Here is a 25820-nt window from a genome sequence, read left to right as displayed (position 1 = left end):
AGGAGTGTCATTTTCTCAGGGATGCCTTCCCTGAACTGCCCACCAGGAGGACACTCCTTCCTCCCAGCCCCACCCACTGGTCTGAGTCTCTCCTTGTCATCGGATTGCTTCTATTTTGTCTTTCATTCTATCAGCAGCAGATGAGACACATTCACAAATAATATTCTCCTTGATGGTAGCGTGTGTCTAATTGATCCTGTGACCTTTCAGCACCCAGCCAGGATCTGGTATGCAGAGACAGAATACAAGTTCAATGGATGAATGAACCAACTTAGGCAAAATTAGCATTGAAGAGACATCGAGAGGAAGCAGCAAATAGTAGAGTAGAGTCAAAGAGACTTGGTTCAAACCCTCCTGGCTCCTCCATGTTTATGCCTTATGAATTTTGACTTGTTCGTGTCCATTGGGTTTGCTACGTTAACCTCTTTGCATCTCCAATGTAAAATGAGCCTAAGCTTTTCTCTCTAGGTTCTTATGATGATGAAACAAGAAAATATGTGAAAGTGCTCCACAAATATTAAAAGTTATTGGTCTACTCTGTCTGTTTACACTTAAGGAAATGGTAAGAGAGGAAACCAATTAGGTTAAGAGTCTGAAGAACAGGGTTCTAGTTCCAGCTCTGTACTTAGCTAGCTAGTGTGACTTTGGCAAGTTCCTTAACTTCTCTGTGCCTCAGTTTCCTCATTTCTAAAGGAGAATGATAATAGCACTGACTTCATGGGACTATCAATGAAGAATAAATAAATTAATGTTTATAAAAAATTTATAATACTATCTAATACATAGGAAGCACTAAACAAGCATTTGTTAAATAATTAAATAAAATTATACATAGTGGCAAAATCTGGATCTCTTCATTTGGAATATTTGAAACTTTTATAAAATCCGTAACTTCAAGCTAGGTAGGTCCTGGACAAGGACTTTCAGGAAGGCTAAAGTATAGTTCTTACAAGCAAAGAACATGCGGTCTAACATTTTTTTTCATTGTTTTTATTATCATCATAATCTTGTTTATATTACATTGAATCACATATAACATTCAAGTGTACATTACATTTCTTTTTCCAGAAGGAATATCATTCACATCAGTCAATACAAAGACATTAAAATCCCCATCATCATCACCCAACAACTTTTCATTTTTTCAAGATTAGTATTATTATTATTCCAATTATTTTTTAAAATATTCAATCACTATTTATCATTTTGCTTGTAAAAAGACTTTACCCAACATGAAATACTTCTCAGACCTGTCCAGTTGAGAATACTAAACACATCAACATCAACAGGTAATAAGCCATATCTGAATCCCACTATTGTCATGCTTCTCTATTTGTTCTCTTGCTATCCTTCTCCATACTCTTCTCTTCGGTCTAACATTTTTAACCTAACTTGATTGGGAAAAATTAAATACATCTATTGTGAAACTCTTCTATAAGGAAATAGCCTGTACCAACTCTGGCCAACTGCTGGCCTTTGAGTAAATGAGAATAGATGACAGTCAGAGATTAGTGAAGTGGCCCCCAGAACAAAGATTCCTGCAAATCAAGCCCCTCCACTTCCACAAGAGAATGAAGATGCTAATAAACACACAAAATATTGGAATCAATTAATAAATGATAGTACACCTGGACTTCTCCCTGGGGAGAGGCAGAGCTTAAGGTGTTACACAAAAACTTTCAAAGTGTCAGGCATCCATGTTTCTGGGTAGAGTAATGAGTTCCATTTTCAGTCCTGTTTTTTTTTTCTTTCAAATGTATTTATTTTACATTTATTCACTGTACATCATCACAGCATTAAAAAATACTATTTTCCATTCAGAATACACTGTATACTAGCTTAATCAAGGATATTACCAAATATGTTATCATCAATAAATAATTTTCCATTTCTAGTTTCTTATATATTTTTGCTTTTTTTTTCTTTTCCCCTTGATTTCCTACTTCTCGTCCTCTGCCATTTTTGCCAAAATGAGTTGAAATCTTGTCATGGTTTTCCAAGGATGTTACTTCAGCCAACGAAAATGAAGCTTCTTTGGCCAGCCAATGGAGTGTTGGTTAAGATAACTGGATTCTCACATGGACAACTTCACAGTTCAAGTCTTGGACTTGGCAACTTAAAAAACTACCAGGGCACATGTGTGTGAATGCCCAAAAATCCCAAATCAAAAAATGAAGGAGAAGGGGGACCAGCAGTTAGCATAATGGCTATGTCGCTGGACTCCCACGTAATCGACCGCAATTCAAGTCCCAGACCCGGTGGCTTAAACGCATGCCAGGCACATGTGCGTGTGTGCCCAAGATCCCGAGAGGAGAATAGAGGAGAAGGGATTGCGGCGTGACCATCCCCCCTGGGGGTGATTTCTCGCTTTCTATCTCTCTGTCTCTCTGTCTTTCTGGCGAGCGCACGCGCTCTATAGCAAAAACCTCTCAAAAAAAAAAAAATGAAGGAGAAGGGATTGTGGCATGACCGTCTCCCACAGGGACTGCTTTCTCACTTTCTCTCTCTTAAGGGTGTACATGTACAAGCACATGTGTCCTCTGGTAAATAAAGGAAAAGAAAAGAAAATGAAGCTCCAAAAGAAAATATAGATATATAAAAAGAAGACTCAATTGAGAAAAGCAGAGAGGTGCAACATCCCACCACCAGAGCCAGTGTTTTGACAAGCATCCCTTAGAAACCAACTGCTAAAGACTAGGCATTTGAAAACCAAAGATTAAAAACTCTGAAAAATGAAATGGGAATTCACAGGGGCAAACAGCAATAACAACATGGAACCATAGACGAAGGTCCAGATGGGCCTTGGTCAAGTAGACATACAGCAAAGCTTTTGACAAGGGTTTTATGGTGGTACACATATGACTAGCGAGTTCTGATTTCAGAGTGTAGATTCAGTCATTCTCACCAACTCCCAAGTCATAGGACCTTCTCTAGGATGATTGCCACCAGGTGGCTCCTACATAACAAGTAAGTCAATATCCTAGTACCCAGAGTGGGCAAAACAAAATAAGCCACATCCCTTACAGAATTCTGTCTTAATGAGACTTGCCTATCTAGAATGACTTCCTGGGTACCAAAGAAGTGGTGTCTGTGTTAGGTCAGCACTTTATATGACTATTTCACTCTATAAATAGATATACCCTCCCAAGGAAGGAACTACATTTTCAGAAATTCCCCAATTACAAAAATATGACCTGACATGATTTCATAGTTTATCAGTACTGAAGCTTGATCTGCTATCTGTAGAGGCTTCAAAAACTTTAGCTATCAATACTTACCTGTATCATGAACCCCAGAATCTGATGGTACGTCTGTTTTTTAAGGAAGTAATTATTTTAATTTTGTAATATAAATAATCACACTTACAAAAATGGGGAGGTTCCACTTGTTTAATCTCTTGCATCAGGTTCTTTTAAAGCAAAAACCACTTTTACAGGCATAGAGTCCTAAGTGTATGCGTCTGAGTTTTTGTCATTTTATGTAGTTTTTCTCAAAATTATAGGATTATTCTCCAAGAAGTTCAAAATGATAGGGTTTACTGTTACTGCCCATAGAATTATTTTTAGAATGGTTCTCAAAATCCAGAAAACACTCCTGGTTGAAGTTGAATTATTTTTGCTACCATAAATGAGAATTATGTAACCTAGCATGCTTTGCATTCTTTCTATCACCCAGAAGTCTAAAAGCTGAATTTATTTTGTGTTCACATCTTCTTAGGTCAGGTGCATGTACACCCAGATGAAATTTTTTATTTAATCCTAAAATGTTCTCACTTTGCACTGTTTTTGCACCTTTCAGTCATCCAAAAAGGAATCTAAAGTACATCACTGATATAATATTTAATAAAAAGAAATGGTTTGCAAGATGCCTTATTTGTGTCCCCCCTACAAACTGTGGGAAATACAGATGCTAGCTCTGATGCTACTGGGCAAGACTGTGATGCTGAGGGGCACCGTAAGGGAACATGCCCATCACTGGCCAGCTGAGAAATACCAGCACAGAAAATCTGCTCTGCCTCCCAACCCAGTCCCACGCTCAGCATTTTTCTCTTTCATATACTGTAATTTTGGAATCTATATGCAAATAATGACTATACATGTCCTTAGACGTGTATTTATCCACATGTAGAAAATCACTTGAATTATTGTCTTTTTTAACCTGCTTTTAACAGAGCTGACATTGCCACGGATATCTTCTTAAACCAGTTTTCAAAACACTACCTAATCTAAAGGGAGGGTCAGCCTATATTTAAAATAAGAGAAAGTAAATACAAAAAAAATCAAGTGCATGATACACAGTTCAAATATACACAACACGAAGACATTATAAATGGTTGAGATGGTGGATATCTTTAGTGCCCTCATTTGATTTGACAACACATATATGATTTTGAAGACCTACACTCCATAAATATGTACAATTATTATATGTAAATTAAAATTAGAATTTTTTTCCCAAAATCAGTTATGATTCTAGCAATTTAGTCTGTAATGGAAACATGGTTATCTACCAAAATTTGTTCTCTTCTTTTTCTATAATATCAAGTGGTGGCTGGGCATCTGGCTGCCCAACTATGGACTATTTTTACCATCCTTGCAGTTAGATGCGACCACTGGCTCACTTCTCACTGAGGAGGTGTGAGGAAATGATGATTGCTGCATCTAATCGAGAAGCCTAAGATACCGTGTATGTCTCCTCTATGTCCTGCATCCTTATTTTTCATGTCCACTGTACCCCAGTGTTAATCATGTAAAGAACAGAAAGTTTCTAAATGGGGATTAGCAAATGGTCTTTATCACAACTACTCAACTCTGCCATTGTAACCAAAAGCATATGAGTATAACTGTGTTCTAATAAAACTTTATTTATGGACACTGAAATTTTAACTTTATAAAACTTCATCTCATGGCCAGTCATAAACCAGCCCGGTTAAGGGAACTGCATCCACATGGCTGATTATGCAGTTCAAGTCCCAGATAGGGCAGCTTGAGAAATATGCCAGCGGTCTATGTGCATGCCCAAACTCCCAAAAGGAAAGGAGAAATGGAGAAAGGGTTATGGCATGACAAACCCCATGGGGGCAGGTACTTTCTCTCGCTCCTTCTTTCTCTATCTCTCTCTGGTGAATATATGTGGTGAATATATGTACACTCTGGCAAGTTAATAAAAATAAATTTAAAAAAAAAGACTTTCATGTGATTATTATTCTTTTAGGCCAGCCAGCTGGCATAGTAATTAAGGTAGCTGGATCCCATATGGCCAACTGCATGGTTTGAGTCCCAGACCTGGCAATCTGAAAAATACGCCAGGTACATCTGCATGTTAGTCAAAAATCCTGGGAAGAAAATGGAGGAGAAGGGATTGCAGTGTGGCATCATCCCTGGGAAGATGAGAGACACTCTCTCTCTCTCTCTCTCTCTCTCTCTCCTCTCTACAAAGTACATGTGCCCTAGCACACACACACACACACACACACACATATATATATATGTAATTTTTTAGTTTGTCTTCACCATTTAAAACTATAAAAACCATATCTAGCTCCCAGACTATTAAAAAGCAAGTGCTGAGCTGGATTAGGCTTGCAGGCCTAAGTTTGCAAAGATACTAGGAGATGCTGACCCTATAAGAGAGAAAGAACGTAGATATTTGAATACCTGCTGAGCAAGACTACTCATCAACTTGAAACATTCATTAAATCACCTTCATTCTCTAAGTTACATTATATTTCAATATCTTTTGTCACAGTAGCTGAGCATTTTACTGCAATACACAATCCTTAACTCCTGACCAGGTCATAACTTTTTTGCATAGGCCTCACCTCCCTCCCTTCAAATATCCAAAGCAAGAAAACCTGGTCTTCCCACCTGCTTCTCATCGTCCTTTCCAAGACTTGAAAAAAACTCGGCCCAGGGCCTCCTTTACCTCCTTATTCCGAAGACTATAGATGAGGGGGTTGAGCATTGGTGTGACAATGGAGTAGAAGACAGACACCACTTTGTTGAAGTTGATGGAGGAGGCCACCTTGGTGCGGACATACATAAAGAAAAGCGTCCCATAGAAGAGGCTCACTACAGTCAGGTGAGCTGCGCATGTGGAGAAGGCCTTCCGGCGCTCAGCCGCTGAGCGGATATGCAGCAGAGTCCAGACAATGTTGCCATAGGACACAGCAATGACCATAGAAGAGACCAGGAGCACAGCCAGAGACACCAGGAAATCTGCAGTCTCCTTCAAAGTGACATCTGAACAGGATAAGGCAAGCAGGGGAGAAGCATCACAGAAGAAGTGGTCAACAATGTTTGGGCCACAAAATATTACCTGAGACATGAGGTAGATGGGCAATATGGGCGTAAGAAAGCCCACCAGCCAACAAGCAGCTGCTAGACGGATGCAGGTGCCCCAGGACACCAAGGCGCCATAGCGTAGAGGCATACAAATGGCCACATAGCGGTCATAGGCCATGGCGGCCAGTAGAAAACACTCAGTTGCCCCAAGGAAGGTGAAGATGAAGAGCTGAGACAAGCAACCAGAATAGGAAATACTTTTGCCCCCATTTACCCCAATAAAACCAGTCAACATCTTGGGCACTGTGACTGAGGTGTACCAGATTTCGAGGCAGGACAGATGTGTCAGAAAGAAATACATGGGTCTCCGTAGCCGATGGTCCAAGCTCACCACTATAATGATGGCCAAGTTCTCCACCAAGGTGAACAGGTACATGGTGAGGAAGAGTGTGAAGAAGAGGAGGCGCGCTTCATGCACTCCTGCAAAACCCACCATCACAAACTCTGTTACCTGGGTCCAGTTTTGGGTATGTGGCTGCATATGTGACAGGAAGAACTCAGCAATTCATAGCCACCTAGATGATGAAAGATCAAAGAGAGTGGCCTAGCTACAGTGGCACAGTGGCAGCACCTCACTCTGTAATGCTGGAAGCCATATGGAGACATGGCTCAGTTCCAGGTCAACTTATACACACCAGGCATGTGCATTTATGCCAGTGACCCTGGTTGTCTAAAGGCTGGGGGCAGTGCGGAGAGAGGAGATTGCAGTGTGAGACCCTTTTGAGATGCTCTGTCTCACATTTAAAAAAAAAAAAAAGAAGAAACTTTTAAAAAGAGAGAACTTATGAGGATGCTGGCTTAAAATATTTTCTACTACAGAAGGGGAAAGAGAAGTCAAGACTTCATCCCTATCCTCAAAGAATTTACTCCTTTGAGGCGTGCAAGAAAAACAGACAGGATATTATGAAAGGAAATAGCAGAAAAGCTCAACCAGTGGGGAAATCTTCCCGGGGAATGAACTGTCTAAACCTGGAACCTGAAAAACAAATGTGAATTAGTGAAACAAAAGGTGGAGAAACAGAGAAGACATAGCAAGTAGAAAATCCCAGACACCAGAGAGAACATTTATTTGGAAAGACCCTTTATCACACAAGTTAAAAGCTTGGCTTCCTGATCAAGTGTACCTGTCTTTGAATATAAGAGAATCTGGGGCCAGCAGTTAGCACAATGGCTATGTCGCTGGACTCCCACAGAGTCGACTGTGGTTCACGTCCCAGACCCAGTGACTTAAAAAACTCACACCGGGTACGTGTGCGTGCGTGCCCAAGATCCTGACAGGAGTACAGAGGAGAAGAGATTGCGACGTGGCCATCCTCCCTGGGGGGTGATTTCTCCCTTTCTGTCTCTCTGTCTCTCTCTGTCTGTCTGGCGAGCGCACGCATCCTAGAGCAAATGTATATGTGTGTATATATACATATATATGAGAATCTAATTGATATAGTTGTAGTGAAAATTTAAACTAGATAATCCTTCTAAAGCACTAAGCATCATGCTTGGGTCAATAAATATTAGGGGGGAAAAATATAAATGTTGACTTCTCCTGTAAGAGAGTATGGAGGGGGAAACACTGGGGTTGAGCTCATGAGGTAGGCTAGGATAACATCATAAAGGGCTCATGACCAAGGCAAGGGAAGGGGAAAATCCAGGCTTCATCCTGAGGACGACAGAGCACCTTGAGAATTTATAAGCAGGGGAGCAACGCTATGATGCCTACCCTTCAGAAAAGGCAGGGTTGGAGGGCACCAAAGCAGGAGGTAAAAAGGTTAGGTTGTGAGGTCGTTGTAATGTAGCATGGAGTCACAGTGCCCTTATCTAAGGAAATGTCAGTGGAAATGGAGAGTAAGCACAGCTAATAAGAGGTAGAATCAAGGGGCTATACATGGCACCCCAGTTAAATGTGATGCTCTGTGAGGCATTCCACATGGGGAGATTCCCGGTTCCTGTCCACAGACCTCACTGAGTATGTCAGGCATGTGCTTTCTCATGATCTGGGACTGGCTGAGACTGGGTGTGGATCACAGTGTCAGGACCCTGGTGGGAGTGCTCTCTCTCTCTCTGTCTCTCTTTCTCTCTGTCTTTCTCTCTCTCTCTCTCTCTCTCTGCTTCTCTCATTCATGGGAGAAATAAATAAACTTTAAGAAAAAGGAAGACAAAGAGACAAAATCAACAGGATTGAGTTTGAATCCAAGCTGAATTCAAATTCAGTCTCCAACATCCATTTAAAATACGTGACCATGGGCAATGGGCAAATTAAATAATCCCATTTTCAAAAAATAAAAATAGATAATAAAAAAAAGAGGTCCATTCCTGTCTTTGTCTCTCCGGCAAGTGCACGCACCCTCTAGCAAAAATCTCTCAAAAATAAATAAATAAATAAATAAATAAATAAATATCCACAGAGGTATTTTTTTTTTAGGTTTTTGTCATAGGGCATATAAACTCAAGAGATAGAGACAGAGAGAAGGAAAGTGAAAAATCACCCCCATGTGGGAGATGGCCACACCACGATCTCTTCTCCAGTCCTCTCTTGGTATTTTAGGCACACACATACACATTCACAGGCAGCCGGTGTGATTTTCTTTTTTTTTTTTTTTAAGAATTATTTTTTATTTTAACTTTGTTTGATTCATTTATTTTATTTTTATTTTTATTTGACCAGAGATTCATTTATTATATTTTTATTTTTATTTGACCAGAGAGGGACAGAGTGAGAAAGAGAAAGTGAAAAGGCAAGCCACCAGGTCTGGGACTTGAACTGCAGTCAGCCATGTGGGAGTCCAGAACCTTTAACCACCACACCACCTGTGGGCCACCAGCCTGATTTTCAAGCCACCGGGTCCAGAACTCAAACCATGCAGCCAGCCATGTGGGATCCAGAGCCCTACCCACCACACCCCAATTCCTATCTCATTTTAGTTAAATGGAGGACCAGCAGAGGGCATGGTGGTTAAGGTGCTGGATTCTCATATGACCCACCATGCTCTGAGTCCTAGAAAAATCAAGCCAGGTGTGTGTGCACGCGTGCATGCCCAAAATCCCAGGACGAGAATGGAGAAAAGATTACTGCAGGTTAGCCATCTCTCCTGGGTAGTAATTTTTCACTTTCCCTCTCTCTGTCTCTCTCTAGTGAGCACATGCCCCCTATGGGATGGGGGGGAGAAAAAATTAAATGGGAAAATGTAATGTCTATTATTGTGGCAAGGTTTTGTTTGTTTGTTTGTTTGTTTGTTTTTTAAAGAGATTGCTATAGGGCACATGCGCTCACCAGAGACAGAAAAAGTGAGACATTACCCCGCAGCAGGGATGGCCACACTGCAATCCCTTCTCTTCCATTCTCTTCTTGGGATTTTGGGCATGCATGCACATGTGGCTGGCATGAGTTTCAAGTTGCTAGGTCTAGGACTCGAACAGTGGTCAGCCATGTGGAAGTCCAGCGCAACAACCACTATGCCATCGGATGGCCCCTGTTGTGACAGTTTTCAAATACAGTCCTGAATTCCTGGATGTTATTCCTATTATAAAAAGGGTTCTATGTCATGCTTCTGTGGCTGCTTGACAACAGAATAAGATAGATGTGATCCTAGGCCAGTTCCCAGACACAGGCCTTAAACCATTAACTTGCTCCTCCCACCTCTTGGAACTCAGCCACGTTGGTGTGAGTAAGCCCAAGTAGTGTATGGAATGCCCCAGGTGGAAAGGCATAAGCCCTCCAGCCCTCAGCTTGGTTGAGCTCCCACTGACAGCTTGCACCAACATGCCAGCTCGGTGAACAAGCCATCTGAGAAATAGTCTAGCCATGATGCACTGGCCAAGCTGACCCTAGCCTTCCCTACTAAGCCTTCTCCAAGCTACAAATTTGTAAGCCAAATAACTGATTGTTATCACTGTAGGCCATTAAATTTTGGGGTCATTTGTTAGGCAGTAACAATAATTAAAGCAATCAAATATTGTTTCTGTATCCTTGGGTAGATTACCCACTATTTCTGACCCTTTGGAGGAGAGAGTGTTTTGCCTATAGTCACAAATGCCTGCACTGGAATTTGAATTCATTTTGCCAAGATCTAAAGCCTTTGCTCTTTCCCCTACAAATCATTAAGTAAATTCCTTCTGGCTTCAACAATCCCTAATTTCCTGGCAATAAAAACATGGAGAGATATGAAATCATAAATAAACAAGGTCAAAGTCCTCAGATTCCTGGGTATATCTTCACCACACTGAAATGAATGTTCCACAGTAGGCGGTCTGTAAACACTGGCTTCTGGGACAAATAATTGCATTGCAGCCCCAGAGACTTTATGCTTCTGTTGGCTCAGGAAATTTCAGGACATGATTCCTACTCCTTTCTCCCTTTTGCCATCTGGTTTACGATGTAGCAGCCTCAGCACAGTGTTCGCTCTTCCTGTATGCCTTTCCAGAGGGATGATATTCTCTGCACTTGGATGGATGTAGAAGCCCGACTTGACTTGCTGTGTTGTAGACAGAATTTTTTACTTTTTTAATGTGTGTGTGTGTGTGTGTGTGTGTGTGTATTAGAGAGTTACATATATATCTATGTGTGTGTGTGTGTATATATATACACACACATAGGTATATATGTATATACACACACATTAGAGACTTTTGTTCTAGGGCACATGAGTCACCAGAGACATAGAGACAGAGAGACAAAGTGACCAGAAACATCCAGAGGAGATGGCCATACCACAATCCTCTCTCCTCCCTTCTCTTCCCTTCTCCTCCCTTCTCCTCCCAGGATTTTGGGCATGCATGTGCCTGGCATAAGTTTCAAGTCTCTGGGTCCAGGACTTGAACTGTAGTTGGCTGTAAGAGTCCAGTATTGTAACCACTAAAACACTTGCTGGCCCCAAATGCACATATTTTTTAAATGGCACATAATTATACATATTGGGCCAGCCCATAGCATGGTGAATGGAGCAGCTGTGTCTACTAGGCTGACTGGTGTTTTCAGAAACACGTTGGACATCTGTGCCTGCATGCCCAAAATCCCAAGAGGAGAATAGAGGAGAGGAGATTGTGGTGTGGTCATACCCATTGAGGGTGCTTTCTTGCTTGCTCTCTCTCTCCCTTCTCTTTCTCTCTCTCTCTCTCTCTCTCTCTCTCTCTCTGATGAGCACACACACTCTATGACAAATCTTTCTTTAAATTGTACACATTCAGGGGGAATAGTATAATGTTTCAATACATGAAGACAATGCATAATGATCAAACATTCATCACTTTGTGTTAGAGACATTCAAAATCCTGTATCCTAGCTATCTTAAGGTGTACAGTAAATTACTACTAACTATAGTCACTCTAGTGTGCTGTAGAATCCTAGAATTTATTCCCCTTATTTAGCTGTAGTTTTGTATGCATTAATCAGCCCCCCTCTATCTCCCCCCCCCACCCTTCCCATCCTCTGGTAACCTCTATTCTACTCTCTGATTCTTTTTAGCTTCCACAAATAAATGGGAACATGCTGTATTGTCTTTCTCTGCCTGGCTCATTTCACTTGGCATAATTAGGGTTCATTACAAAGTCCTCTGGAAGGTTCATTCTTTTTCATAGTCATGGAGAGCATGAGATTTAGAATCAAACAGATCTGGAATCAAGCCCTGACTCTGCAGTTTACTAGCTTGGTTGTCTCATCTATGATTTGTTAACTATTATTTTTTAAATCTAACCTGTCTTCTAGCTGTTACTCAAGGATAATAAGCCTTTCTTCTCTAGGAAGCCTTTTCCTTCCCTTATTCCTCCAAATTTCTGTATAGGTCAGGGCAACAAATGCATGGGACCCCTGCTCTGTACCAGGGACCATGGTGGATGCTGAGAAGGATCTAGTACCTATTACAGAAAAGGTGTTCTCAGCATCCATCACAGTCCTTGGTACAAAAAAGATGTCACCAGCCTTCATCATAGGTCCTGGTGCAGACAAGATACTGCTTTACGATCCTTCCAGCTCTCTGCTCCAAGGCTTAGAGAGAGGATGCCAGAATCTGTGGGGTTTGTATCAGGTCCAGATCAGTTACACTGTCAGGACCTGCTTCTGTTATTCATAAGCTGAAGAAGAGGTAAAGCCTGGGATATTCCCCAAAGAGAGAACACATGCGCAAAGAGCTGTACTTTCCCTTCCTCAGAGTGGACTTGTTGCTGGGAGGCAGAGGTATCCAGCCAGGGACCGCCTTTCCTCCCCCTTGCATTCAGACAATGATGCATTTCATTCAGGCTTGGAGTTCTTAAGAAGCAGGTGTGCCTTCCCATCTGTCTCTTTCCCCATCATGGATCCAAAAGTGGAAAAGAGCCTGAATCCTCAAGGAAATAACTCAGATCTTCCTGGAGCAGGGATCACCACATTTTTTTGTAGAAGGCCAGATACTGCAAATAGTTTAAGCTTTGTGAGCCACAGAGGATCTCTGCCATGTATGTTTCCTTGTGTTTTGCTTTGTTTTGTTTTGTTTTTTTCTTTTGCCATCCTTAAAAAATGTAAAAACCATTCTTAGCTCACAGGCTGCAAGGCCAGCCACATTGGTGCAGTGCTAACACAATACTCAGCAATGCTGAGGCCATAAGGAATCCTGGTGGGTGGAGGCTGGAGGCAGACTATGGCAAGAAGAACCTGTTGGGAGCATCCTCCCTCTTTCTTGGAAGAAATAATTAAATAAATGATAAACTTTAAAAATTTGAAAAGAACAGGCTGCCAGTTGGATTTGGACCATGGACCATAATTTGCTAATCCCTGTTCTAGACCCACAATTACATGAGCAAAAATGAATTCCCTCTTACTGTATTAAGACATGGTTATCTACTTGATGGACACACATACCACCCTTACCATCACTAAGCAGTCAAACTGTCTCCAAATCATGCTTTGTCTTGTTCTGCAGAGAGCTGGAAGTGAGGGGGACAACAGATGCCCAGGAAGGTACAGGTTGGACACACCTAGAAAATTATACCCTGGCTAAAAATCAGAAGTCGTTATTGCTTCCTCTGCCCTAATATCTTTTTTTCATCACCCCACAACTACTTTCTATTCAACTCCATGGCTTTTAATGGACACATTTTTTTTTTGAGAGAGAGATTTTCGCTATAGGGCGCGTGCGCTCGCCAGACAGACAGAGAGAGACATAGAGACAGAAAGCGAGAAATCACCCCCCAGGGGGGATGGTCACGCCGCAATCCCTTCTCCTCCATTCTCCTCTCGGGATCATGGGCACGCACGCACACACGCCCGGCGTGAGTTTTAAGCCACCGGGTCCGGGACGCGAACCGCGGTCGACTACGTGGGAGTCCAGTGACATAGCCATTACGCTAACTGCTGGTTCCCTGGACACATTTATTTTTATGACAGATCAGGATGTTAGCAGAGCATCATATAAAAATGTTTGCATAATACCCAATGTTTTTCTGATTATAAAACTAATACGTGCTCATGATACACAATTTGCAACATACGGAAAAACACAAAAATTTAAAATCACCCAGAATTTTGCCTCCTAGTAAGAACTTCAGTCAAAGGACCAGAACGTGGTGTAGCGGTTGCAGCACTGGACTCCCACATGGCTAACCAAGGTTCAAGTCCTGGACCCTGCAGCTTGAAACACACAGGGTGTGTGTGTGCATGCATGACCAAATCCCAAGAGGAGAATGAAGGAAAAGACATGTCCATGACCCTGGTGGGTGATTTCTCACTTTCTCTCTGTCTCTCTGTGTCTGCGGTGAGTGCATGCTCCCTACAACAGAAATATCTCTCTTAAAAAGAAAGAGAATTTCAGTCTATTATTCCATTTTTCCCTCTATCTTCTTGTGTACACATACTCACTTATAAATGTATACTAGGTGCTGTACACATTATTAGCACCCTTTTTGGCTTAACATCTTCTCTTGAATATATCCCAAATGTCTGTAGGTTTTTAAAACATTTTATAATCAACAATATTATAGAATATATATAAACTGCAGTTTATCCATAATTTATTCAACCAGTCCCCAATTTAGACATTTTCAACTTTTCTCCTGAAATTCATTGTTCCAAAAATATTTGATGACACTTCCAGTATACTTGGTACTATGGTAGGTATAAGACAAGTCCCCTGCCCCAATATCTACTTAACTAATTGCAAGGGGAACCTTCCTTAAGTTCCAAATCCAAAGACAAAATCTAAACTAAGCAATCCCAACAATGAGCATGATCTCCACCAGCTCTTACTCAACTGCATTCTTTGAGAGACACAAGGAATAAACTCAAGCCATAAAACGAATTGAGAAAGCCATGCCAAAAGTTTAGATGAATAAAATAATTACATAAATATCCCATTACTTAATTTACTAATATACACTGTTCACTTTCATTCATTTTAAAAAACATAGAGTCTATGATATTCTAACTTTTGACAAAATTTTAAATTTACAGTATTTTGAACCTACTAACTTAACTAAGTTGACTTACTGATGTGATTTGTCCATGCTTTCATGCCTCCACTTGTGCATTCAAGCTTTTGTGAAGGAGCCCTGATGTTGGCTTTATACCAGGCATCAGGCTTCTGCTGGTAAAAGAACATGAAATATTCAAAGACTGACAACACAGAGAACAACAGGGAGAAAGAGACTTCCCAGCAAGTCCAGGAAAAGAGGCATGAAAGTAGATGTGAGGGCTGGCCCCATGGCCTGATGGCTAAGGGAATCAGATCCTTCATGGCTGACCAAGCAGTTTGAGTCCTGGACCTGGTAGCTTGAAAAGTACAATGGGCATGTGCATGCCCAAAATTCCAACAAGACTGGGAAATGGAAGAGAATAGATTGAGCAAGATGACACCCTATTGGATGTGATTTCCCTCTCTCCTTCTCTCTCTCCTTGTCTCTCTCTAATGAGCATGTGAGCCTTCTGGCAAATTTTTAAAAGTATAATGGAAGAAAGAAAGTAGGTGTGAAAGATAAAGTATGAGGAGAGGTGGCAAGATCCATGGCAGAACAGCCAAGAGATTAGGGCCATGTTTAGGCTTTAGTCACTACCCAGTGTCTTCAAATCCCAGCTCCATCACCGCCCCAAGATAAAATGAAGAAACAAATGGAGAGCATCAGGGCATTCAAATCCTACTTCTCATCCACTCCCACATCCTCAGGTCATATATTTGTAGGAAAATGGGCCTCCCTCTAGAAAAAAAAGGAGAATAAAATGGCATTTATTGAGCCCCTCCCACAGGCCATATTCCACTGGGCGTATACACCTTGTCTCATTTCATCCTTACAACAATGCTACGATCCCATGGCCTATCCTTGAAAGAGGTATTATTTTTCCAGGTTTTGATGCAATTGAAAAATAGGAGTTCAGGGTCAGTAATTATCTTGCACAAAATCAAAGACCTAGTATATGGCAGAGAGAAAATCCAAAGCTCAGCAAATTTGACATGCTAGCCTGTGCTTTCCCCCTACCCCATGTCACCTGCCTCAGCCTTGCATCTCACTGAGTAATGACGTTTGCAACCTTGGCTCCTGGCCCTAACTGTGAGGTTAATTTCTCTGCAGCTCAGAGCACTGCTGGAAGAATCCCCCACAGGCTGTGGCCACCTGCAGGAGCACAGTGAGGCTCCCAACCCTATTAACAGCATCAGCTTCCTCTCCAAGGTTGAGAGGACCTTATCAGCCAAGTGCCATGCAGGGAATGAGTGGCCAGGGGGAAAGGACAGGGTCATATAGGACAATGGCTAAATAAGAATAGAAGCTGCTCAGGAAGTTGGCCCAGTTTGATGTCCTCAAAAGATGGTACAACCTTGACTAAGATTTTCTCTAATGAATATGGAAAAACAGTTAGGGGCCATGCAGAGAAATTAAAAGTTGATTTCTACAGCTATTTGCTTGTGTGGCTATAAGGCAAGTCTGGTGAGAGAGGCTGGACTTATCCCTATTTCAGTTCTCTCCACCTGGCCTCTGGGATACTGATCCCCAAAGGAAAAAAGGAACTAGAAAATGGACTTACTGAAAATTAAACAATGATTTTAGAAAACAACCACCAAGCCAAGGTGAGCAGGCAATAGTGGACGGGTACCTCAAGGCAAAGAGAAGAGACTTTGTGATGCTCAAGAGCTAAAGCCCAGTGACTTGTTCTCTGGCTCCTCTTTGCTCTTGCTCACTGCAAGCCTGGTTCCCCGCTCCCACTGTCATTTGCTGGTTTTCATGCAGTTGAAAGCATGTCTCACTTTCTGGCATGCAAACGGCCCTCTGTGTTAGCAACACATCCATCTCTAGAATCAATGGAGCTGGGTTTGACTCTGGCTCCCTCAGGTACTAGCTCTAATTTTGAGAAAGTCATTATCTTGAGCCTCAGTATCCTCACCTACAAATGGGAGGATAATATGTACATGTGGGCCAATCAGCTGGCATGGTGGTTAAGACAGCTGGATCCCATATGGCCCACTTTGTGGTTCAGGTCCTAGACCCAGCAGCTTGAAAAATACACCACGCACATGTGCATGACCAAACCAAGAGGAGAATGGAGGAGAAGAAATTACAATTTATTAATCACCCCTGGAGGGTACTTTCTCACCTTCTTTCTCTCTCTCTTTCTCTCTGGCAAATGCAAGCAAATTTTTAAAAAAAATTTTAAGTACATGGCAGGGCTTGTCTAAGCATGGAAGGAGACAACATTAAGCCAAAGTTCAAGGCCTTGATTCTTACAGTTCTCTTTGCCATCTCTGTCTTGCTTCCTCCTGCACTTCCTTCAATTCTCTGCAGAAGGCCACCTTAACAAAGAGGCCCTTTCTGACCACCTGTATGAAAACAAAACTCCTGCCACTCTCTGACCCCTTCTCAGCTTGATTTTTTTTTTTTTTTGGTCACCCTTTCAATATCGTCTTCTTGATGTCCATTAGTTATCTATAATATTACGCACACAGACACACACACACACACACACACACACACGGAAGATACGGAAGCTCCTTGTAGTGCTTTTGTCAGTTTAGCACTGTGTAGTCAATGACAAAAAGACACACGTAGTCTACATGCAATAGGTATGTTCATGTAATGAAAGAATGGATGCATGCTCTAGCTTCATACTAACCGGCAGTACTCAGTTTCCTTTCCACTGCCAGCTACCTGTTTTCACAGAAACAGGAAGAAAAGAAAGCCTCTCTATAATTACAGAAAAGCCATTTAATTTCGATGTTGTCTATGCAGCCATCCTGACAATCATCTCCAAGCCTAGAAGGATGATGCTCTCTGTGTCTAGAGTAGACGATTCTCACTAGCCTTGGGTGGAAGCATACTGAATTGAATTTCCCATGTAATTTCTTCTTTTTTTTTGTTTTTCAGTTACTGAATTTAATTTTAAATTTCCTAGGACACTATATTGTATCCACTGGTTTCAAACTCTGCCACTTAGTCATGGCAGATAGTTGAGAAGATGGACAAGGAGACCTAGTATTGGGGCTCCTATGACCTCACTAGTACGTGACAAAGTCCAGATGAGAAGATAGCCCAATCTTATCCCAGAGCCCAGCATCTTTCCACCTCCTTGGGAGGGGTTAGCGTTCTTATCTGATCCATTAACTGAATGCTTCTCTCATTATTACAGCAGTTTCAATACTGAGCAGAACTAACTACTCACACATGGTCTGTCCATGCTGAAAACAAATGGGAAATGGAGGCATAGGAAAAGAAGCAGGAGGCCTTTCCACTCATAGGTGCAACAGAGACCCCCAATCCCCAAGGCAAGTTGGAAAGCCCAGTGTAATGAAAGAAACTGAGATGGAAATTGAACTTTCTGAGCAGCCAACTCCTAGTCTCTAGATAGGAACGACACCTGTTTCTCCTCTCTTCCAGGACAGTCAGTGAGCAAAGAGACAGTGAATGTGCCAGTCCTGAGAAAATGTTACAAGTACACTCTGGAAAGTACTTCTTACTGTTTTGATTGAATTGCTTATCAACTATATGATTACTGTGAAGTTTCAATAAAGGGAAAGCATAGAAGATGACCATCCTGTGAGGTTCCAGGGTAGTTGTGAAGCCTCACTGGAATAATAACTCAGTTGATGTTGTTTAGATTGCAGGTTTACCTGAGATGACTTGAGGGAAACAGGCAGAGATGAAGGAGTACTAAAACCTCCATATGTCCCTAGGAATCCTTATTCTATGTGAGCTTAAGCAATCAACTGTGTTCTGTGTAACTCAATTTTCTCACTTGAAAAGTGGGTGGATACTACAGAGACTCTGCAAAAGAGCTCTTGAAGGGGGAAAAAAAAAGATTACAAACCAGGAAACTCTAAAGAAAGGATTGGGTTATACTGAAGTCAGAGATCATTACTCTAGGCTTGGTATCCATCTCGTTATGACACTGTTTCCATACACCATCCCCTGTGTGCTCTTTGACTATGTACTTGTTGGTTTCCAACACTGGTGTACACCAGAAGCTAAGTAAAGGCACCTGCATTCAGGGGCTCAAAGGTCTCTAGAGGAGTCACTCACCTGCCCCCTGCTACTTCCCTTAGTCTCCTAGTCTCTTCTCTGGGTTGAACACAAAAGGCCAAACATGCTCAGAACCTGGAAGCTGGTGACAAGGGCAGGTTATTGGATCCTACTGTGGAACAGAGACCATCAAATTCAAGGACCACAGCTTCTCTGTACCAAAAGGAGAGGGCAGATCCCTGCCATCAGCTGAACCAGAAAGGGACTAAACAGGAGTTGTCACAGGCTATAAAATAACTCACACTCCTTGTATGTGCCTATAATCTCCTAGGAGTCACCCACGGGATCAGATCTCTGTGGAGATCTGATGCTCTCAGACAACAAAGAAAAGAAGATAATACATCATGGAAAACTCTTCCCCAGAGATGTGCAGAAGCTACATGGGAGTCCCAATTTTATAAATTTGCAGGACAAACATTTTCAGAATTGATTATGTAGGGTCAGCCAAGGAAGGTCCCATGCCAGCTAGACTCTTTGCCAAGGTCTCTGTCTCTAAATTAATTGAGATTAATCAAGAGTTCCAGATTTATCATGAATTCAATGAAGCTTTACTCTACCAGAGTAAGTTAGATATTCCCTGTCACCTACCCATCACTTATCCCCAGGCCTGAAAATAACCTATAGTGATTGCAACAGCATTTCTGAGTAGCCACTCTGGGCTAGGCTCTGTGCAACATAGAAAAGGAGTGCCCAGCCTCAACCCTAAGGAGCTCACTGCCCTGTCGATGCTGTGACTGTGAGTTACGTTTATCCTGAATGCAACTTTCTGTTGCCTTTCTCCCAAAGAACTTCCTCTGGAACATTTGCTGGTTATCTATAAGTTGGGCAATATGTTTCTCCAAAAGGGATAGATGGCATCATTTCACTATAAAGCAAAAGGAATATCAGGGGTAGTGAGTGGCCATCATGTGTGACCCCAGGTGGTGGCCAAGTCAAAGCTAACAAAGCCCAAGGACCCTGTGAATGACCCATATTCTAACATAACCTAAATACATAAGATTGTTTTCCTTGATTTCATATGACGGGTCCAGCCTTAACATTTTCAGGTGCAAATAACTTATTTTTCCGATAAAACAGATCAATGTCTTATATCTTGCTGCATTCCCATAGAGCCCAGTACAGTGCTGCTCAACATAAACCATCGTAGATGTGGATGCGAGTCTCACATAGACCTCCTCATGGAGGTACCACTGTGAGCAAGTCAACCCCTCTGAGCTAGTTTTCACATCTCTAAAATTAGAAAAACAATATTCCTTGACAAAGATGTGATCAGAGATAAATGAGGTAAAAAAGGGTAAAGGATTTCCCCACCTTGCAGTAGACACAAGATATAGTCGTGTCCAGCCCATAACAACATTTTGGTCAACAACAGACTTCATATATATGACAGTAGTCCCAGGTAACTTAGATATGTATGAAGCTATACGACCTAGATTTGTGTAAGTAAACTCTATGATAGTCACATAACAAAATTGCCTATGGATGTATGTCTCAGAATGTGTCATTAAGTGACACATGGCTATAGTTATATCATGAAACTTTGAGCTGCTCTAAGAAAGAAGAATATTAGACAGTGTTATACATATGTCAAATATGTCCTACCTTCCTATTCAATAGAAAAACTCCTTTTTAGCTCTAACACAATCTGACAATTACTCTGCAAAACAAAAAACTCCCTTCTGTACTGACATATGAGACTCATCAAAAGCAGCTAGGAAGAACACCATGCCCTCAGGCCAAGGGTATTCAAAAGGAAATAGCAACCCAAAGGGCCAAATAAACAGAAGCAAACTCCAGCCCGCTGCTCTCAGACTCAGGCCCTTTGGTTTCTATCTTTCTGCTTTCCTTTCACCTCCTGGAAGGCCTTGTTTCTCTCCTGCCAGTAATATTGAACTTTGACAGTATAAACCAGTCTACCTCTTTGGTTTCTTAACTTCTGCCACTCTATTTGTTTCCCAGTTTTATTTCACAAAGTTCAGAAACCAAGCAATGAAAGGCAGAATTCTCTGTGGGTGAAAGAAAGAAAAGAAGTGCTGGGTAATCACATCCTATTATTTTCTCTTGCCCAAGGAATCAAATACCTCAACCCAGAAATCAAGATACATGGAGGAGAAGCAGCAAAGCCAACACTGAGCAAAAAACACAGGCTGGAGCAAAAAGCAGAGGCCCTTCACCATTCCTTTGGGAAGGGATGTGAAATCATTATTTAGAATTTTTACATTGTATTATGATGAAGTATATGAAATTCTGTATAATTCTCATTCTAGTCTTCTCAAAATGCCGGGTTTTTTATTACTTTTTTCATCTACATCTCCATAGCACACAATATATTTTTTCTAAGATGTGGGTTACGGACCAGCAGGTGGTGTGGTAGTTAAGGGCACTAGACTCCCATATGGTCAACGGTGGTTCAAGTCCCAGACCAGGCAGCTTTCTTTCTCTCTATTTCATCACATTAAAATAAATAAATAAATAAATAAATAAATAAATAAATAAATAAATAAATAAATAAAATATGGGTTACATTACTCTCAGATCAAGGGTGTTATCATATAGATCTTTTCTATTTGAGAACTTTACATTCTTATGTCTGTTGAATTGCTATGTTTCAGCATAAATAACATCGAGAAACAAAGTTTGACTTGGTACTTAAGCAGTTATTCTTGCTAATTACATTTTAATCATGCAATAATTTCAGTATTTTTTTATTTGCCAAAGGGTATGTGAATTCACCAGAGAAAGACAGAGAGACAAATGTAGAGAGAGAAAGTACCTCCTCTATAGGACATGGTCATACCACAATCACTTCTCTACCAGAGCAGAATTTTGAGCATACATGCACATGTGCCCAGCACCAGGTCTGGGAATTGAAATGTACAATTGGCTCTGTGGGATCTAGTTCCCTTAAACAGTAGGCCACAGGGCCAGCCCAATCATACAATTTTATACACAGGCTAACTGCTTCCCTTGGTGGGATCATTTTTGTTCCATCCAGGCCAAATCAGTGCTGGCTCTGCCCCTGTACTGGATTGTCACACAGCTCACATTGCTTGCAAGCTTGCTTAGCTGAAAGAAAAGATTAATTGCTGTTCTGGTAAAAAGCTTGAAGATGGCCCTAAATTATTGAAATCCGGTTACGCTGCCATTGATGATATGGTTCCTGGCAAGCCCATGTGTGCTAAGAGCTTCTCCGACTATCCTCCTCTGGGTTTTTGCTGTTTGTGATATGAGACAGACATTTGCTCTGGGTGTCATCAAGGCTGTGGACAAGAAGGCTGCTGGAGCTGGCAAGGTCACCAAGTCTGCCCAGAAAGCTCAAAAGCCTAAATGAATGTCCCTAATTCCTGCCACCCCAGTCTTAACCAGTAGTGGAAGAACAGTGTCTGAACTGTTTGTCTCAATTGGCCATTTAAGTTTAATAGTAAAAGACTGGTTAATAATACCAATGCATCATAAAACCTTCAGAAGGAAAGAAAAATGTTTTGTGGACCATTTTGGTTTTGTGTATGTGGCAGTTTTAAGTTATTAGCTGTTAAAATCAGTACTTTTTAATGGAAACAACTTGACCAAAAATCTGTCACAGAATTTCGAGACCCATTAAAACAAAGGTTAATGAGAAAAAAAATTATACACAGGAAAGAACATAAAATAATAAACACCTTATACCCACTACCCAGCTTTGCCAATTATTAACCTTTGGCATTATGAAGGGTCTTCAAAATAGGTCATGAAAAATACGTATTAGGAAAAAACTGCATGTATTCAAAAAGTAAAATTCATGCACAAAAATAAATTCATGCTTAATGTACTGTAGTAGCTTATGAACTTTTGAGGTCCTCTTGCTAGGCCCCATGTCCAGAGTTTCTGGCTCAGTAGGGTCTGTGGAAAGAGCTGATGATTTGCATTTCTATCATGTTTTCCCAAGTGATACTGGGCTGCTGCTGGGGACCACACTGAGAACCACTCCCCTGGACAGCCTTCTGCAGATGTGCACTGTGAGATGTGAAAATATTCATAATCAAGGACCAGCAGTTAGCGTAATGGTTATGTCGCTGGACTCCCATATAGTCGACTGCAGTTTGAGTCTCGGACCCAGTGACTTAAACTCACGCTGGGCGCGCATGCGTGCATGCCCAAGATCCCGAGAGGAGAATGGAGGAGAAGGGATTGAGGCGTGACCATCCCCTCTGGGGGTTGATTTCTATCTGTCTCTCTGTCTCTCTCTGTATTTCTGGTGAGCACACTCACCCTATAGCAAAAAACTCTCAAAATATATATATATATATATTAGTAAAATGAATAGAGTTATTATAGCCCCTGCTGTTGAAAGAACCTGAGATATGACCTCAGTTTTTGAAAATCTTGGAGAATTTCAGAACCAAAGACTAGAGATGAATACATTTTCTATTTTTCATGTGAGAAAGAAACACAAATTCTGATCCTTGTCAACATTCTAGAAAGGATTATTAAAGAAATTGTGAGTATTTCAAAGAATGTGGAGGTTACTAGGAACCAATGGTGTTTACTGAGAAGATGTGAGAAACAAATGTTGCTTCCTTTGCTGGGTGGAGCTGTAAGGTTTGTAGTGCCAATGAATATGGCAGCCGTTGTGGAGTTCAATTTCAGGAAATTATTTTGTTAATCAAAGTTTCCTGTAACAGCTTCATGGACAAGGCAGAGAGAGCAGTGTGGGCTGAATGATACCAATTTAGAATCAGCTCCACCCAAAAGCTGAGCAGGGTCCCTCAGGATGGACCAGATGGCTCTGTTCTTGGTCCAGTCCCATCTGACATTTCGTTTTTTGATATCACAAAGGTACAGGATGCCCATATATCAATTTTGCAGAAATCCCAGAGTGAGGAGAACTCTGTCAGCTGGATAAAATAGTCAAAAGATTTCCCCACAAAGGGACAAAATAAACAAGATATTTAATGGGGTGCATTAGAAGTTGAATTCGATCAAGAAATAGATCAGTTGCACAAATGGAACATGGAGGCATCAGATTTCACCACCAATATGGTGGGAAGACAAGAGCTCATTTATAAACTAGTAAGAGCCTCAGTGAAGAGGCTGCTAACAAGACTTCCGCTACCCCAGGGCACAGGGTGAAGGCGTGTGAGGGCCGCTGCACTCTGGGCTATTGCTGTCTTACTCAACTCTGGCCTGGAAAATCAGAAGGTAAACAGAGGTGGCCAACCTTTACATGAGCAAGTGATAAATGACTCTGCAGAAAGCAAACGTCAGTCAATTCTGAGACTTGTCTTTAAATATCTGATTATGGGGCCAACAGGTATCATGGTGCTTGAGGTGCTGGGCTTCCCACATGGCGACCACAGTTCAAGTTCTGGACCTGGTGGCTTGCCTTCTCACTTTCCCTCTCTCTCTGTCTGTCTCTCTCTGATGAAATCATGTGAAAGAATAATAATGATAATAAATAGAATAAATAATTTTTTAAAAATGTAAAAACTAAATATCTGATCATTTTTCATGTAAAATACACAGTTTTATGTTCTGTTTCCCTCCAGAGCCTAACCCATTGAAGGTCAATAGAAAGAAGTCTTCAACACCTATAGCCCATAGCTGTGGAAGGGGCTTCCCACGCAGCAGGGCGTTCCTTCATCACATGGGGAATTAATTACATGAGAGATTAGAGTGGCTCCCCGTCAGGGAGGAAGAGGTAGGAATGCCTTCATTGGCTCCATGGTTGGGTCAGGTGACCCCTTCCATGATGTATACTGTATAACTTAAATAATGACCATTATCATTATTGAGTTTATATGATGTGCCAGGATTGGGCTAAGGGTGTTGAGCGAATAATCAATCCCACTGTGCTTCACAACAGATGAGGAAACAGAGACTCAGGGAGACCACGTTAACTTCTCAGGCCCCCATAAGGGTAGGTAGAGGAGTCCAAGTTTGGTTTCAAGTCTGAGTCCTAATATGTTTAACTTCTATGTTATATTGGGTTGTCAGAAAAGTCATGTTGTATTCTTTTTCTGTTTTTCTATGCAAAAATGCATCATGACTCTGGTTTATACACTACATTCTTTATTCAACAATTAACACTTTCTCTTTTTTTTCCCCTTTGTTTTTAGTTTTTTACCATAGAGCATATGCATATGTTGGAGAGGAGAGAGACAGAGAGAGGGAAAGTGAGAAGTCACTCCCAAGGGGGATGGCCACGCCACAATCCCTTCTCCTCCACTCTCCTCTTGAGAATTTTGGCATGTACACACATCCTCTGGTATGATTTTCAAGCCACCGGGTCCAGGACTCAAACTGCTTTTGGCCATTTAGGTATCCAGCCACCTTAACTGCCACATCACCTGGTGGCCTCACAATTAAGGCTCAAAATGCCTGGTTCTTTACCTCCTCCCCTCTCTGGGAAACTCTAACTCTTCTATCTAAACTGAGCTCACCTGCTGTCTCCTCTCTGAGGCCTTCTCTCCCACCTCCACAAGAGATTAATTGCTTCCCTCCGTTGCTCCCACAGGAAGGGGCACATTGTATTCTACTTGGCTGTGTGCTGGTTTCCCCCAGTGGACTATAAACTCCCAGCTTCCTAAAGAGCTGCAGCAGTGCTTACTCATCCTTGTCCTTCAGCACCACAAGCCATGCTTAGAAGATGATGGAACTCAATATATTTATGAATTTTTATTCTTTCATTCACTCATTCAAGAAACCTAAGAATCAGGACCAGCAATTGACGTAATGGCTATGTTGCTGGACTCCCATGTAGTTGACTGCAGTTCGAGTCCCAGACCCAGTGGCTTAAACTCACGCAGGGCACATGTGCATGCATGCCCAAGATCCTGAGGAGAATGGAGGAGAAGGGATTGCAGAGTGGCCGTCCCCTCTGGGGGGGGGTGATTTCTCGCTTTCTGTCTCTCTGTCTTTTTGGTGAGCGCACATGCCCTATAGCAAAAACCTCTCGAAAGAAAAAGAGAAAGAAAGAAAGAAAGAAAGAAAGAAAGAAAGAAAGAAAGAAAGAAAGAAAGAAAGAAAGAAAGAAGAAAG

At 41.6% G+C, this 25820-nt stretch overlaps 1 protein-coding gene across 1 annotated transcript; it reads right to left on the bottom strand.

The window, feature by feature from the left end:
- Positions 1–5874: 5874 nt before the first annotated feature.
- On the bottom strand, positions 5875–6825 carry OR6Q1 (olfactory receptor family 6 subfamily Q member 1). The gene has a single exon (XM_006160858.1). It carries the CDS (start codon positions 6823–6825, stop codon positions 5875–5877), a length of 951 nt encoding a protein of 316 aa, XP_006160920.1.
- Positions 6826–25820: the final 18995 nt, after the last annotated feature.

Source organism: Tupaia chinensis, unplaced genomic scaffold (genome assembly GCF_000334495.1).
Source record: "Tupaia chinensis unplaced genomic scaffold, TupChi_1.0 Scaffold000709_1, whole genome shotgun sequence".
Lineage (NCBI taxonomy): Eukaryota > Metazoa > Chordata > Mammalia > Scandentia > Tupaiidae > Tupaia > Tupaia belangeri.
The sequence above is the reverse complement of the archived record's forward strand: the minus strand, read 5'-3'. Positions and strand labels throughout refer to the sequence as shown.

Bases quoted from the DNA above. Each gene is read 5' to 3' on its own strand.
- OR6Q1 (XM_006160858.1), bottom strand. From the start codon at position 6,825: ATGCAGCCACATACCCAAAACTGGACCCAGGTAACAGAGTTTGTGATG.